Source organism: Macaca thibetana, chromosome 4 (assembly GCF_024542745.1).
Source record: "Macaca thibetana thibetana isolate TM-01 chromosome 4, ASM2454274v1, whole genome shotgun sequence".
NCBI lineage: Eukaryota > Metazoa > Chordata > Mammalia > Primates > Cercopithecidae > Macaca > Macaca thibetana.
Window position 1 is genome coordinate 56,831,980 of NC_065581.1, and position 14,929 is coordinate 56,846,908.

The window sequence follows — 14,929 nt, forward strand, 5'->3', positions numbered from 1 at the left end:
CTCAATAAGCAATTTAAATCAAAGTTTAACTATGAAATTAACACTTTGATCCAATAATCAATTTCACTTCTGAGAATTTTTCCTGTTGATAAACTCATGAAAAACTACTGAGAAATATATTCAGAGATGTTTCTTACAGTCTTATTGGTAATACCAAAATAATAAAAATAAATAAAGAACAAAGGCAATCTTTCTTAGAGATTTCTTAAATTTTATAAAAACAGTCCCTACATTGTATAGCTAAGATTAACCTTTTCTTTACACTTTCTCTCATGAAGTCTTTCCAGTTTTTAACTTTCCTTTAAACTTCTAGAGAATTTTATTTGACTTTCTTCTTTGGCACTTAACATTAACCATCTTGAAATACAGTTACTTTATGTTATATCCTTTACCAGACTCCAACGTCTTTGAGGAAACAATTCATCCATAACTCATTCCTGTATTTTTCTTGGTACAACTACTATTTACCAATATCCAGATTCCTCTCCACTGTCTGGCATATGGGAAGTCATACTTACCTAATCTGTTAAAATCCATGTGGTTTGCACAATTTGCTCTAGTTAATTAAACATGAATGGTAGTGATTTAAAAGCCAATGTTTGATTCTCTCTACACCTGCCACCATTAATTAGTCATGATCTAGATGGTGAAATTTATATTAATCTGAGTCTCCCTGTGAAGACATGGGAAGCTCCTCACTGCTGCTGATAAATATGTAGTTTGATGAGCAATAAATCTTTGATGCTTTAAGCTGCAAGCATTTGGGGTTTGATTGTTATTGTAGCATAAGCTACTGTAGCCTACCTATTGTCTTGCTTGTGATTAATAATAATTTGCTGAATATACAGAATGTTTTCATTTCCCAAAACACAGTCAACACTCCTGATTGCTCAAAGAAAATTTCAATAAAACAAATATTTGGGGTAGTCACACTTTTGGTCCTATCAGAGTTTACAAGTGATTAAACTCAAAGAGAATCCAAGATAGTAAGAAAATTCCACTTCCCAGAGGCTGCTTTCCAAACTTTTCATGCCTAATATAACTTTGATGAGCCTGTCTATCTTTTGAGTCAATCTAGAGTCATAGTCTTCAGTCAGGTTAAGATTATTTTTGGGGCCAGCAAAAGAACATGAGAACTACTATTTTTTAAATTCATTTAAAAAAGTCTTTGTGTGTGTGTGTTTCAAATTCACAGAATACTTTGCTCAGTAGCACAGATAAATAATTTTTATATATGAGGCTACATGTCTAAAAGTCTTTTACTGCAATACATTTTGCAATTTAAAGGTTTGATGACCTATGATATAAAATGAACTATCCCTCTTCCCTAGAGAGATATGTAGACCATGAACACTCTCATGGCCCAGTCAGCATGACTGTGGGTACTCATCCATCTGCTCCCTCCCCTGCCTATCTTCTTGGCTCCTGACAGGCATTCGGGGATTCTTCTCACAGTGCAGGCAGTAGACTAAAAGAGGCACAAGTCACACAGTGAAAAACTACTCTGGCCAAAGCAGAAAAATACAGGAAAAAGAAAGCCAGATTGGGATTAAGGTATTTTATTTCAACCCCCTTGATTGTTGAGTAACTTTACACAAATGACTTAAGCTCTTCATTTTTCAGTTCTCCAAAATGTAAAATAAGGATAATTTACTTCACAATTAATATAAAACGAGCACAATATGACTTACTGTACTAACCCCACAGGACTTTTTATGAGGATTTAATGTGAAGGGGAATGCATATGGACAAAATTGATGCAAAACATATCCAGGAATAAAATAGAAAAAGGTACACACCACAGTAAAAACCCTGCAAGCACCCAATACACAAAGTTTTGTACAGATCTGCTGCTTCTTTTCCACTCAGGAAAAATAAAAGCAAAAACAACAACAACAAAAACACAAATCCTAAGTCTTACATAAGCTCAGGCAATAATGACTTATGGGAAACTATTTTACTCTACTAAAATAATTCCTCTCTTTAACACAGTGATGGGGATTCCATTTGGGGTTGGGATTACCATTGAACTACTCATGCCTACAAAAGAAATAGATTTCCGAACTTCTACTACTGAGTCTCTGCAGTAGTTTCTCAATGACCATACAACAGAAGATATCTAAAGAGAAGATAAAAATCGAGTTTAGAACCAACAAAATATAAAGCATTCTATAAAAGTTCCATAAAAGTTTTAAGTTTCCTTAATAATACCAGTAGAAAAAAGAGAAAAAAGGACAGAAGAGGAATAACAGCCAATAAATAAGGCAAGACATGGAATTAATGGTTATCCATAATAAACTAAGATGTTAAATCCATTATATAGCTTTAAAAGAAAAAAGGTTGAAAGATCAGGAGATAATCAAGATTGCAAAAACAGTCACAGAATTAGTTAAAACCTGAGTACACATAAGTCAGCACCATGTGTACAGGAAGGACACTCAACAACGCCTAATATCAGAGAATACTTAGGGAGGGCAGAGCTACTGCTGCTTGGGGAGAAAATCCTCTGATGAAAGGATTTTTTTTAAAAGGAAATTGCAGTTTTTGCCATTGAAAGTAATGGCAAAAATCGCAATTACTTTTGCACCAACCTAATAGTACCACCACTTCTACAAAAAGTAGAGATACTTGTTTTCTGATTGTAACAACTCCAAGTTTCTCCAAATTCAGATGAAGCCAAATATTTTTTAGAAAAGAGATCGTGCATATGTGTATGTCTGTATTTAATATTCTTATTATTTACTATAGTAATTAATCATATCAATAATTATTACTGTAATTATAAAATATATGCATATATATTTTATATATACATTTATACCCATATATGTTTATACTTCTTAATATTACAATAATAAAATCTCTTAATGAGGAAGGGGAAGAGGACAGGGCTGAATCCTGGAGGCACCCAACATTTACAGAATATGTGGAAGAGGAAGAGAAAGAGCCAATGAGAAAACATGAAAAGGTAACTAGTGACGGCAAGGAAAAATCTAGGAGCATATAGTATCCCAGAAGCCAAGAGAAGAAATTGTCCCAAGGAAGGAAGGAATAGTCAACAATGTCAAATGCTATGGAGACATACAACAAGACAAGAAGAAATAATTGAAAAATACTGACTACTGGATTTCAAAGATGGAAGACTGGTAATCTAAATATGCAGCAGAAGGTTGGGATGGAAGTCCTATTAGAGTGGGTCAGAGAGAGAAATGGAAGTGAAAATGTGCAGGGAATAAAGGCAAACCTTTTGGAGCACTTGTACTACAATGAGAAACAGGGAAATGGCCTGGTAGCTAAAGGAAGCTGTGTGGTAGAGGAAGTGGGGGAGGTTTGGGTGTTTTCAAATGGATCATCCTTTAGGCTATGGGGAAAATTTAACTAGAAAAGAAAATGACTAATGACACAGAAGAGAAGGGCTAGTTAATAACACAGAGCAATGGAGAAAGATGGGATCCAGAGTGCAAAAGGAGGCCTGTGGATTCCACATGGACACTTCACCCACAATAAGAGAAGGAAAAGCAGAATATAGGTATATATATATGGGTAGGAGGGTAGACATAGTGGGAAGACATTTAGGGAATTTCTGTCTGATTGTTTCAGATGCAGCACTTCAACAGAGAGAGGGAGGATAAAGGATAACTCAAAGATATTTCCAAAAATTTTGCCTTAATTAATCAGCAGAATGGCAACCCTAATAACAAATCATGATCATCATCACTATCATCACCAATTTATAGCAGTTAATTTAGGCCAACCACATGCATGCCCTCATTTAATCTTTACAAAAAGCCTATGCAGTAAGTAATACTATGGCTTCCACTTTCTAGATGAAAACCAGATTTAAAGAGATTAAGAAGTGTGACTTGGGAGGCAAGCAGTCTGAATTCAGAACTAAGTCTATAATCTATGGTCTGTAACTGATTTAAGCCCCCAAATCTCATACACATGCACACGTGCACACGTGCACACGTGCACGCACACACACACACATGTTTGGGCATGGTGTTATCAGAAAATCATACGCGTAGACTCTCCCTGTTTTGGTAATTTTTGTTTGTTTGGTCTTCAGGAACACTGAAAGAAGTAACACCACTAACATACTAAGTTTTAACTTGTTATCTCTAACATTTTTGAGCTTTTTGACCCGTGTTCTCTCAAAATGCATATTGGAGTTCCTCGGTTATGACTGACTCTATAACAGAAATCACTGTAAAACCACTTAGTTTTTTGATGTTGGAGGCCCAGAAGTAAGGAACTTTATTCAGGTAGGGAAATCTTACCCATCATATGAGGCTCCAGTCTGGATGCTGAGGACAATGGGAAAGTGAGGCTTTGAAGGGACCACTTAAAAGTTGAATGTACTAACAAAGAAAATCCATAGTTTTTCCAGTAATACCCTAGATACAATTATGATATTTTATTTCTTAAGCCCAGAAAAGTCAAGTAATGAGTTTGTACAGAGCCTGGATAGGTTAAAAAATAAATTACTCATACTTCCTACATCTGTAAACTTGAATTTGCCATAGAAAAGTTTCATACTCAATTTGAAAATTCACAAATACATATCAATTAACCAGCATAGCCTAATGTGAGTTTTAACAAAAAATAGTTCTCCATTCAATTTAAATATATTAGTTTTTTAATATTGAGGAAGTATTGTAAAGCATTTAAAGTATTTTTTAGATTTCAAAGAATAGCTTTAAAGCATGTAATAAAATGAGTCACCAGCTGAAGACTATTTGCTGAGTAAGTATTCCTTTTGATTTTGTAAATTCAGGAAAAAACATCCTGCAAAATCTGTATATATTCTATTGTGTGATATGTGAAGAACAAATGTTAAAGTCAGCAAGAAAGCACATCTAATTTCAATTATCTTAAGTGGAAATTCCTACTGTAGGAGTCTTCGGAGAAAATCCACAAAATGGAAATTATTCTGGGAAAATCTCCTAATGGGGAACAGTATTGTGTGGAACAATCTTCCAAAGGCCACTGTGTGATGCCCAGAAAATTATCCTGCACTGCCACAAGTCAAAGTCACCTCAGGGATATGTTTTTTTAACCCTTCATTTCCAAAAATCAAGGAACCATGTTATAAAGGAATAATCAAGGGAAAACCTTCAACTAACTTACTAAATTATTTTAGCTCTAGGCAAAAAACTCTCGGAAGCCACATGGAATGTGAGGTGGAAACTTGGAAGGTAGCACGTGGTGATTTTAGACCCACAATGACTATATCAAATCAGAGTTTAACCCCAACAGTTAACTTCAGAAAACAGTCAACTCTGAATAAAATCCATGACTGGTCTGAAAACAGAGATCTTGCATAAATATATGTCTTATTTATCTTATCCAGTAGAATGTATGACATTGTAAAATTTACAGACCTATATTTAAAAGATAACACAATGACCCAAAACAATAAAGCAGTTAGCATAAGATGCCACTAGTAGAATTATTGTTATTCTTTTATTTTAAAATAAGGAACATTTATTCCCACAAAAATTTAGTTCAATTATTTTAAGATGTACAAATGAAATCCCCCTTTTTATGTTAAGTGTGTAAAACTCAACTAAAGAATGAAATCAGTATGTTGGAGAGATACCTGCACTCCCATTTTATTGCAGCACTATTCACAGTAGCCTGGACATGGCCTCAACCTAAGTTCTGCCAATGGATGAATGGATAAAAGAAATTGTGGTATTTACACACAATGGAATACTATTCAGCTATAAGAAAAGAAGGAAATCCTGTCATTTTCAACAACATGAATGAACCTGGAAGACATTATTGTTAAGCAAAATAAGTCATGCACAGAAAGACAAATACCATAACATCTCACTTATATGTGGAATCTAAAAAACGTGATCTCATAGAAATAGAAAGTAGAGGGGTAATTACCAGAGGCTGGGGTGGATGGGAGGATGGGGACTAGGAAGACATTGATCAAAGGATACAAAATTGAAGTTTGATATGAGGAATAAGTTCAAGAGAACTTTTGTACAATATGGTGACTATGGTTAATTATTGTGTTATATATTATTTTATTATGATTACTGTATTATTGAAAAATGCTAAGAGAGTGGATGTAGAGTGTTCTCACCACCAAAATGATAACCACTATGTGAAGTTATATATATGTTAATTGGCTAGATTTAGTCATTCCACAATGTATATATACTTTAAAAAAGTGTTGTACATGGAAAATATATACTTTTTTTCTGTCAAATATAAATTAAAACACTCAACTAAAGGGGAAAATAATATATTATTCATTCATTCAAACATATATATTTCATACATTTTTCCCCAAATCAGGCTATTTCTGAGAAGATAGATAACCATGATCCAGTAGACCAGAAGGCAGGTGAGGTGGCTGGCACGTGGTCTCCTTAGAACATGTGTCCCCGCCCTGCCAGTGCAATCAATCTCCCTTCACCTGAAGAAGGTCAGACTGTTTCCTGTGATATTTCCAGAGCATGACTCTATAAGATACGTCCCATGCCTGTGGCCTGGCCTCCTCCCTACTCTTTCTATAGATTCCTCTATCATTTAAAACTGGCAGAGATTGTTTAGTGGCTAAAAGTCTCATAGAGGCCCAGGGCCACTTAGTAGAAAAGAGGATTTTACACTTCTTCTTTGGTATTTATACCAACTATTGCTTCTGCTTTACCTCCTCTAATTCTCCCTATAACTCTGCCTTTACCCATACCATTTTTTCTCTGCCTCTTTTCCAGTAACTAACTGTTCTATCTGCCCTGATGACTGCTCTCACCCATGACTTGCTCATGACCCAATGCCAGCCCAACCTATGCTACATCCCAACTACAACCATGCTAACTGATGAGTAAAACAGAACCACAAAAAGAACCACTTATTTAAGAGAAACCCTGTTCCAGAAACCATACTGTGTAGTTTTCATGTATTATCTCATTTAACCCGCACAATAAACCTATTAAAAATCCCCATTATGTAAATGAAGAAAATAAGATTCAGAGACATTAAGTAACTTGCTCCACATCAAACAGTTTGAAAGGAACAGATCCATCAGACTTGAGATGGTACTTTTAACAGCTATAATTTTATGTAACCAACATAAGCAGCCATGCGCTCATAAAATGGATACAGTCTAGATCACTGTTTCAGATGTGAACACTGTGCACATTATTAACACTTGTGTAAATTCTAACAAAGCAAGAATTTTGCAAGGATGACAGAAATCACTGTAGGTTTTTATCATGGGCAAACGGCAAACTGCCTTCAAAGACTTTGAAAATAAGATTGTACTTTAAGAATTAACCTAACAAATCAGCATGGGGATCTGAGCAAATACAACTGGGCATCTTGGTCATGGACCAGCCACCAGAACCAGTAGGTGCTGACTGGATCCATAGGAAAGTACTAGCATATTTAATCAACATATACTTCATAGGAAGGTTGGCGAATCTCAGAGTTGTAAAGAGTCAATAATAGAAATGTTATCTGTATTCACTGAAGCCTTAAGGATGAAGTCCATTAAGGCTGAGCCAATAGGCCACATGCCACATAGATACTTATTGTGGAGATGGTCCCTTGGGTATTGGGCTATCTGAAGTTAACATAGTAACACATTTCGTTCACATAACTCACTCTTCTAAGAAGGTAACTCCCTGTGGAGCTTAATCACAGAGAGAGAACATGGCATAGGGCAATGCCAAGGTCTGTTTCATTTGATAGTAGTCAGTGATAACTTCTTTTATCCAGTGATAAAGCCTTCTCTAAGCTTTATTGGCTAATAGCCACTGACAAACTTCTGAGCCCACAAATCTTAGAATTCACCAAGATGAAGACTACTGAATGGAAACCGTCATAGCTAACATCCTTTATCTTTGAGGGACTAACACCGTTGACTTCATTTTTGTGTGTGTGTTTACCTTGTCACCATCTCGCCCTGGTTCTCCTTTATAACCCGGTAGTCCTCGAGCTCCCTAAATTAACCACAAAATAAAATTTTGTTAATTATTGGTTTTAGTTTACTAAAAATAAAATTTATAAGATGTATATAAGTGGATCACATACTTGTATTCCTGGAGATCCTGGAACACCTGGTGTCCCTGCAATTCCCTGATATCCCTAAATAAAAATTAAAAAAGAAAAAAATTAATATTTCATATTTACCAAGAGAAGTTCTTCATTTCAGAATTCACTCTTATCTCGTTTCTCATGCCTAAAACTTCGCTTACAGACAACTCCAAAATAATAAAGTGTTAAATGCTTAATAAGGAATTCATACCCTTCGATCTTTACGAAATCCTTTAAAAAGTATATAGGGTCCTAAATATTTATAAATTAATAAAAATATTTAGAAAATCTTAAATTAAGAGGAGAGTTAATGTTCACAATTTCTTAAGAAATGTACTGGATTTATTTGAAATATATTCAACATATCCAAGAGAGAAACACTTCAAGAGATTGGAGGATTAGACAAATGTGTATTTATAAACCACCTAATTAATGACCATCTCAGTTAATCCCTAGAATAAATTAACCCTTGATTAATATTATTCTTCAATCTTTACTCATTTTAGAAAGCTGCTGATGTTAAATGTAAGAAGGTGGTTATGACAAATCCCCCATGGTCTCCCAAGGCTGGGCTGTTTGCTTAGAGGAGGGGGATGAGAGAAATCATTCTCATCCCCACTGCTTCTTAGACATCCCTCCTCAAACACTGGAACTTTGGTAAAATAGCACATTTTTTTTTAGAAAGAGTTGAACTATTTATTGTTCATTTAGCACATGGCAGCTAAAGTCTCCAAATTAACTTGTAGGTCCTAAACATTTATCTAGGTTTCTTAGGGCTGATTGTCAGATTAATGGACCACCTGGCACCTACAAACATAATAACCACTATCAAATTGCATCTTTCTCATATTCTCTATTCAGATTCCATTTTTCTTAGATCTTATTGTTTGGGTACCACTCTCCGTTGTCAACTATGTTAACACAGATCTCATTAATGTTTCCAATTACATCTTCATTCATAAATCTAAAAGCTTCATTTCTATGTGGCTATTCATGGGTGTCTGCACTGGTCTTTCATATTCATCCACTCACCTGTCAATACATTTTTAACTGTAATTTTAGAGACATCATAATTCCCTGTTTTTCTATTCACATTTTCGAATACCCTTTCTAATATTCTTTGCTACCTCTAGTAATGAGTTGTCTCTGAAAGATCAGTCTTATTTTTTTCTCCTTTTACATGCCTTTACATTTTCTATTGTGTAAATTGCCTTCTCAGTTACTTCCAGAATGACAATGACTATACAATTTTTTGTTTGTTTGTTTGTTTTTTGAGATGGAGTCTCACTCTATCACCCAGGCTAGAGTGCCGTGGCGCGATCTCGGCTCACTGCAAGCTCCGCCTCCCAGGTTCACGCCATTCTCCTGCCTCAGCCTCCCCTGTAGTTGGGACTACAGGCACCCGCCACCACACCCAGTTAATTTTTTGTATTTTTAGTAGAGATGGGGTTTCAACATGTTAGCCAGGATGGTGTCAATCTCCTGACCTCATGATCCACCCACCTCAGCCTCCCAAAGTGCTGGGATTACAGGCCTGAGCCACCGCGCCCCGCTGACTATACAATTTTTTTTATCACCAACCATCATCTCTCCTTCATACTCTATTCAGTTCTTCATAGAATATATTGTTATGATTTCTCCATTACTTCTCAGATTCAAACTATTTTCTTGAGTCTCTTTGCCCAATCCTTAACCATTGCACTTCACCAGGAAACAATGAGTCTGATTATCAACCTCTCCATACTCCAGACAAAACAACGTGCATTTTTCCAACCCATCATCTACTCTCTAGACTAGCACTGTCTCCGTCACTGGATTATGAGCCCCCTTGAGATCAAAGACCGGGTTTAATTCATTTCTGTATTTTTGGCATTGAACACATTGTTTGGCACAATTCTGTTGAAAAAACATTGGAATAATTTAAAGTGACCAACTCTATACACGAATGTGTAAAAAAAAAAAACAAAAAAAACCTCCTTCTCCAAGTAATCATGTTATGTTTGTGCATCCTTCAGTAGAAAATGCAAACGTTTAGTAATCGCATGTTTCCTGTTCTCGAGATTACTCAAAAGAAAGAAGAAATTCAATCTACGTAGAATTTGCTCAGCCCTATATGTCTACTACTCTAGTTATCACTGAATCTCCTTCCCTCAGCCACTTTGGAATCAGATAGGCCTGGAATTCACTCTCAACTCTGTCACTGCTAGCAATTTACAAATCTAGAATTCACTTTCCTCCTTACAACCAGTCTTTAATGTAGGTTCTAAATTATCTTTTTTTCAGATGAGGAAACTAAGGCACGGAAGTTAAGTAATATGCCCAAAGTTACAAAGCTAGTAAGTTGACAGAGCCAGCGGGAACATTCTCTATTAGAAAGTGCTTCATGGTGGGTCAGATCTGATCCTTGTAGATTGACTCATCTGATTCAAAGAAATCCATTTTGCAAGACTATTTTTAAATTGCTTAGAATTCTGAGTGCCCAGAGGAAAGGAATGTTCATAAAATTCCTCAAAAGAAAGTTACCATGGAAACTGGCTATTGATAAAAATGGTTGATCATCTGCAAAGTTCACATTTAACAAATTATTTTTCTTTTATAGTTTTTTGAAAGTTAAGCCAAATGTCATATCTGCCTTACTACTTTTTTAGGAAAATTAATCTTTCATAAAAGATCAAATGCTGCTGTGCTGCCTCTCCTCTATGAAGAAGTTGATGTGGTGTTTGTTATAGAGGACACATTGCACTTTAACAGATTAAAACAACATGGAGATGCCCTAACTGTGTTCCCAGCTTACCTCTGACTCATTATGTGACCTCAGGCAGAGTCATCAATCCCCAAATCCTGGGAGGCAACACAGTGAAGTGGAAAGACGATGAATTTGAAATTGGAAAAGAACTTGCGCTGAAATTTTGCTCTTCCTTTTACTTTCTATGAGATGTTGGCTAAGTCACTTTGCCTAGTAAAGGCTTAGTGTCTTACCATAAACTGGTATTATTATCCACTTCACTTTTGAAAAGAAACAAATAGAGTCACAGGTGAAAATTCTGGCAGGCATTAGGAACTCAATAAATGTGAGTTTCTTTCTTTTCTTCAGACTCAATGACTATTGTACAAAACCACAAGAACACTTCTGCAGAATGTTACCCGACAGCCTTATCAGCCACCATTAGTACATTGGGAATGGCAGGTCCAGTCATCATCTTTATGATTTGACTCTTTTCCATCATTAGACAGACTTAACGCTAAACATGTAAACAAGGCCTCAGTGTATTTTATAATGGCTCTCTTCGTTATTTCTTTGGAGGAATTACAATATAGGAATAATAAGTGCTTCTCACAATTTGAGAATGTTGTGACATGTATATTTTTAAGGTTACAATTAGACGCATTCTTAAAATACTACTTGCAGAAAGAACTTCAAATGTTGTTTTAGAAGCTACAGGAAACATGCTTAGTAACAAAATAAAGAAAACCAAATGACATCCAAACTGGGGGAATCCTAGGGCAAAACACCAGAAAAAATAGAATGAAATTCAGAAAAACAAATTTTGGACTAAAAACCAGGAAAATAAAGGTTAAAAGAGGGAATATTACAACACAGAACAATTTCCAAGAGGAAAAAGAAATAAAACATTGGTTGACTCATAGCAGCGTCAACCTTAAAGAAAGGAAAATGCCTTAAAACAGGAAAAAATAATCTTTTTATATACCTTACTGAGTTCTTATTTTTCAGAACACACATTTCATGTCTCATTTTAGAACTGTAACTTTCCTATGATCTTTGACTAGTTAATACTGTTCAACATGAATTTTGCCATTTTGCATTTATTAGCAGGTCCAAATATCCACCCTACCCCCATCTGCAAGATATCTGACAGTATTTAAGTCTTTTCCATGTTCACAGAAAACTTCTTTATAAATGAGTCATTTTTTTTTTAGGAAAAAAATATTCTCACTGCCAAATTGTAGGGTTGAAGAAAAGAATACAGAATCAATTTAATTTTCCTCCATGATTCATAGTTACAAAGCTCCAGGAAAGATGTATAGCATTGAAATGGAAATTAAGGAAATAAAATCACCAAATGTGCAAGGGTCACCAACTCTTCTGTGCCCCATTCTAATCATGTCATAAAATATTCTGCCAATCTAAATATATACATTTTTTCAAAGTAGTGAGGAGGGTAGAGATATTAGTTTTCTTGAAACACTCTAAACTTAAAAATAAGAATACATTCCAAAGAAATAATTTTGGATGTCACCCTCCTTTTAAAAATATAAGAATGTGATTTAAAGTTTATTCCATTAAATAATTTTCTTCAAAGATTTCCAAAATTCCAACAGATACTCTTGGGTACACAGCCAACGTAACTAGGTAACCAAAACCAAGTGTGTACTTTTAATGTCCACTGTGGAATCTTCTAGTTGTTGGCAAGCTCTATAGCTCTATGCAGTTAAATTTCAAGAAAATTCATAAATCTCTGCCATTCTACGTATAACTAATATATAAACTAGTTTGCTACCTAACCCAACTATTAGTCAAGTGGTTTACATACTTTTACTGATTGCTCGGATTACTTCATTAACACTTCCCATTAACATATGTAAAATTACACCTGAGCTAAGTGCTATGCAAGAACTACACTGCTATGGGAGGTGAAGGGCAAGCAGTTGGGAGTTTTTCTAAGAGACAAAGGTATACTAAAGAAAGCACAATGCCTGAGAGGAATTCTTCTATATGCCATGCATCAGGAAAAGAGGTACCATATCCACAGAGCCAAAAGAGAGAGAATAAGGGGAACCAGGCTGAAAAGCATATCAGAATGGTAGACTGGAGGTTATGTGCCCAGCTCATGGGTCTTACAAAGGACTCTGACCTTTATCCAAGCCACTAAAGTCATATAAACCAGGGAGTCACACAATTAGAGTGTACTCTGAAAAGATCACTTGCTGCCCTGTGGAGGATGGATTAGAAGAGGCAGGAGAAAACATGAAGACCAGGTGGGAGATTCCTGAAGGGGATAGAGAATGGTAGATACAACCAACTCCACTCAAAGTATATTTAATCTAACCTAATGATGGGTTATGGGAGGTGAGTAATTAGGAGTTGTGGAATGATGCTGAGGTAGGTTTCTGGCTTGTGCAGTGAGTGTGGCTGATGATACCACTGACTAAGAGGGGACTCTAGAGGAAAGTAGAGTTTAATTGGTTGCAAAATGTTAAGTTGCACAAAAATTAAAAAACTAAATAAATAAAATTTAAAAATAAAAAATATTTAAAAATAAAAAAAATTATGGATTAACATAAGTAACTTCTACTGGACAATGAGAAGTTATATGCTACTGTGAAGTAAACAATATTTCTACTTCAAATTAAAGAAAACTACATTAACTATAAATGAGATTTAGCCTAAATCTAATCCTCCTTCATATAGAGAAAGGTAAGTAGGGGATAGATAAATATAGAGCAACATCATCCAGTTTCCGTTGAGCTAAGCACATAAATGAAAAACATTGCCTACCTTTGACAAATAATTTCTGCAGATAGAGCTAGGTCCTTAAATTCAAAGAATTTAATTAACTTTGGTAAACTGCCTCATTCCCTGAGTTAGGTTACACTTAAATTTATACTAAGTTTATTTCAAAAGGAGAATGTGCAACTTTTTAAGGTAACTTAAACCATGTTTATTAATTCTTACTTCCCAATATAAATCTCTAGTAATTGTGCTTTTCATACTCAAAAAGAGGCAATCAATAACTAACTTCATTTCCTCTCTTGCTGTCCTGCTACATTTTTTCCATAGTACTTAACACCATCTGATGTTGTGTGTGTGTATTTATTACCTATTTTTCCCCAATAGAATGTGAGCTTCAAAATGACAAGGTTGGGGGTTGTTTTTGCTTTTTTTTTTTCTGTTCTGTTCATTGCTATATATCCTTAGCCTAGAAGAGTGCCAGGAATACAGTAAGCACCCAGCAAGTATAGGTATATGACTGAGTGGAGGACAGAATAAATAAGCAAACAAATCAATAATTACTGAGTTCAACCAGTCATCACTAACTGAGAACTCTAATAGTAGAAACAGCCCTACATTCACATGCACAAACCTGTCTTAAAAATCACAGATATTAGATGTGTCACTGATCAATTCTTTGAAGAATTTAGTATACCAATAACATTAGTGTATATATATATACATGTCTACACACATTATTGTATATACTACCTATAATATATATGTAATCTATTTAAGAGACATGTGAGATAAACATGGAATAATCTACATATGATTTTCACAAAGGAGAATGTTGAAGAAAAATGAATTAGCTAGTCAGGCTCATCTCATGGGTCCTACTTGTTTTACTAACCATTCACCCTCTGCCAAGCCTACCTCCCTGTCCTCTTTCTCTCTAGCATCATTCTTGAATATTTGAAAATAGTATCTCTTGTTTGTATTATACTCAAAGTTCAGTAAACCCTCCCTCATAGGCTGTCTTCTGAGTTTTAAATGCTCCCAGTTATACTTTTCTGAATGAATTTCAGTTTCTGCATGCCCCTCAAGTGTGGACTCCTAAACCAAATCCAACATCTCTTTCAATACAGATGTCATATATCTACTAACTACGCCAAAATTTTTATCAGCCTCTTAGGCAGCCACATTTCATACAGCAATGCCTTTTCACCAGGGTTAAAGCTTTCTCTTGGAAAGCCGTATGAAGGCATAGTTTTAAATAACTAAAAAAGCGATAAACTGCCCAAGTGTAGGATAGTTCATTTGTAGTAAATGGTTCATATTTTAGCTTATTACTGAGACAAGAGACAGAGAGAGAGAGAAAGACAGAGAGAGAGAGAGAGAACACATAAAGTAAACAAA

At 35.2% G+C, this 14,929-nt stretch overlaps 1 protein-coding gene across 2 annotated transcripts in view; it reads right to left on the reverse strand.

Annotated features, from left to right (window-relative positions):
- Nucleotides 1-14,929, reverse strand: part of COL21A1 (collagen type XXI alpha 1 chain) — a 197,375-nt gene that overhangs the window by 77,062 nt on the left and 105,384 nt on the right. For both annotated transcript variants that reach the window (XM_050788784.1, XM_050788783.1), the window contains 2 exons: nt 8,056-8,109; nt 7,911-7,964 (listed from right to left, as the gene is read on the reverse strand). In XM_050788784.1, the coding sequence (XP_050644741.1) occupies nt 7,911-7,964; nt 8,056-8,109 (108 nt within the window). The remainder of the gene's footprint in view (nt 1-7,910; nt 7,965-8,055; nt 8,110-14,929) is intronic.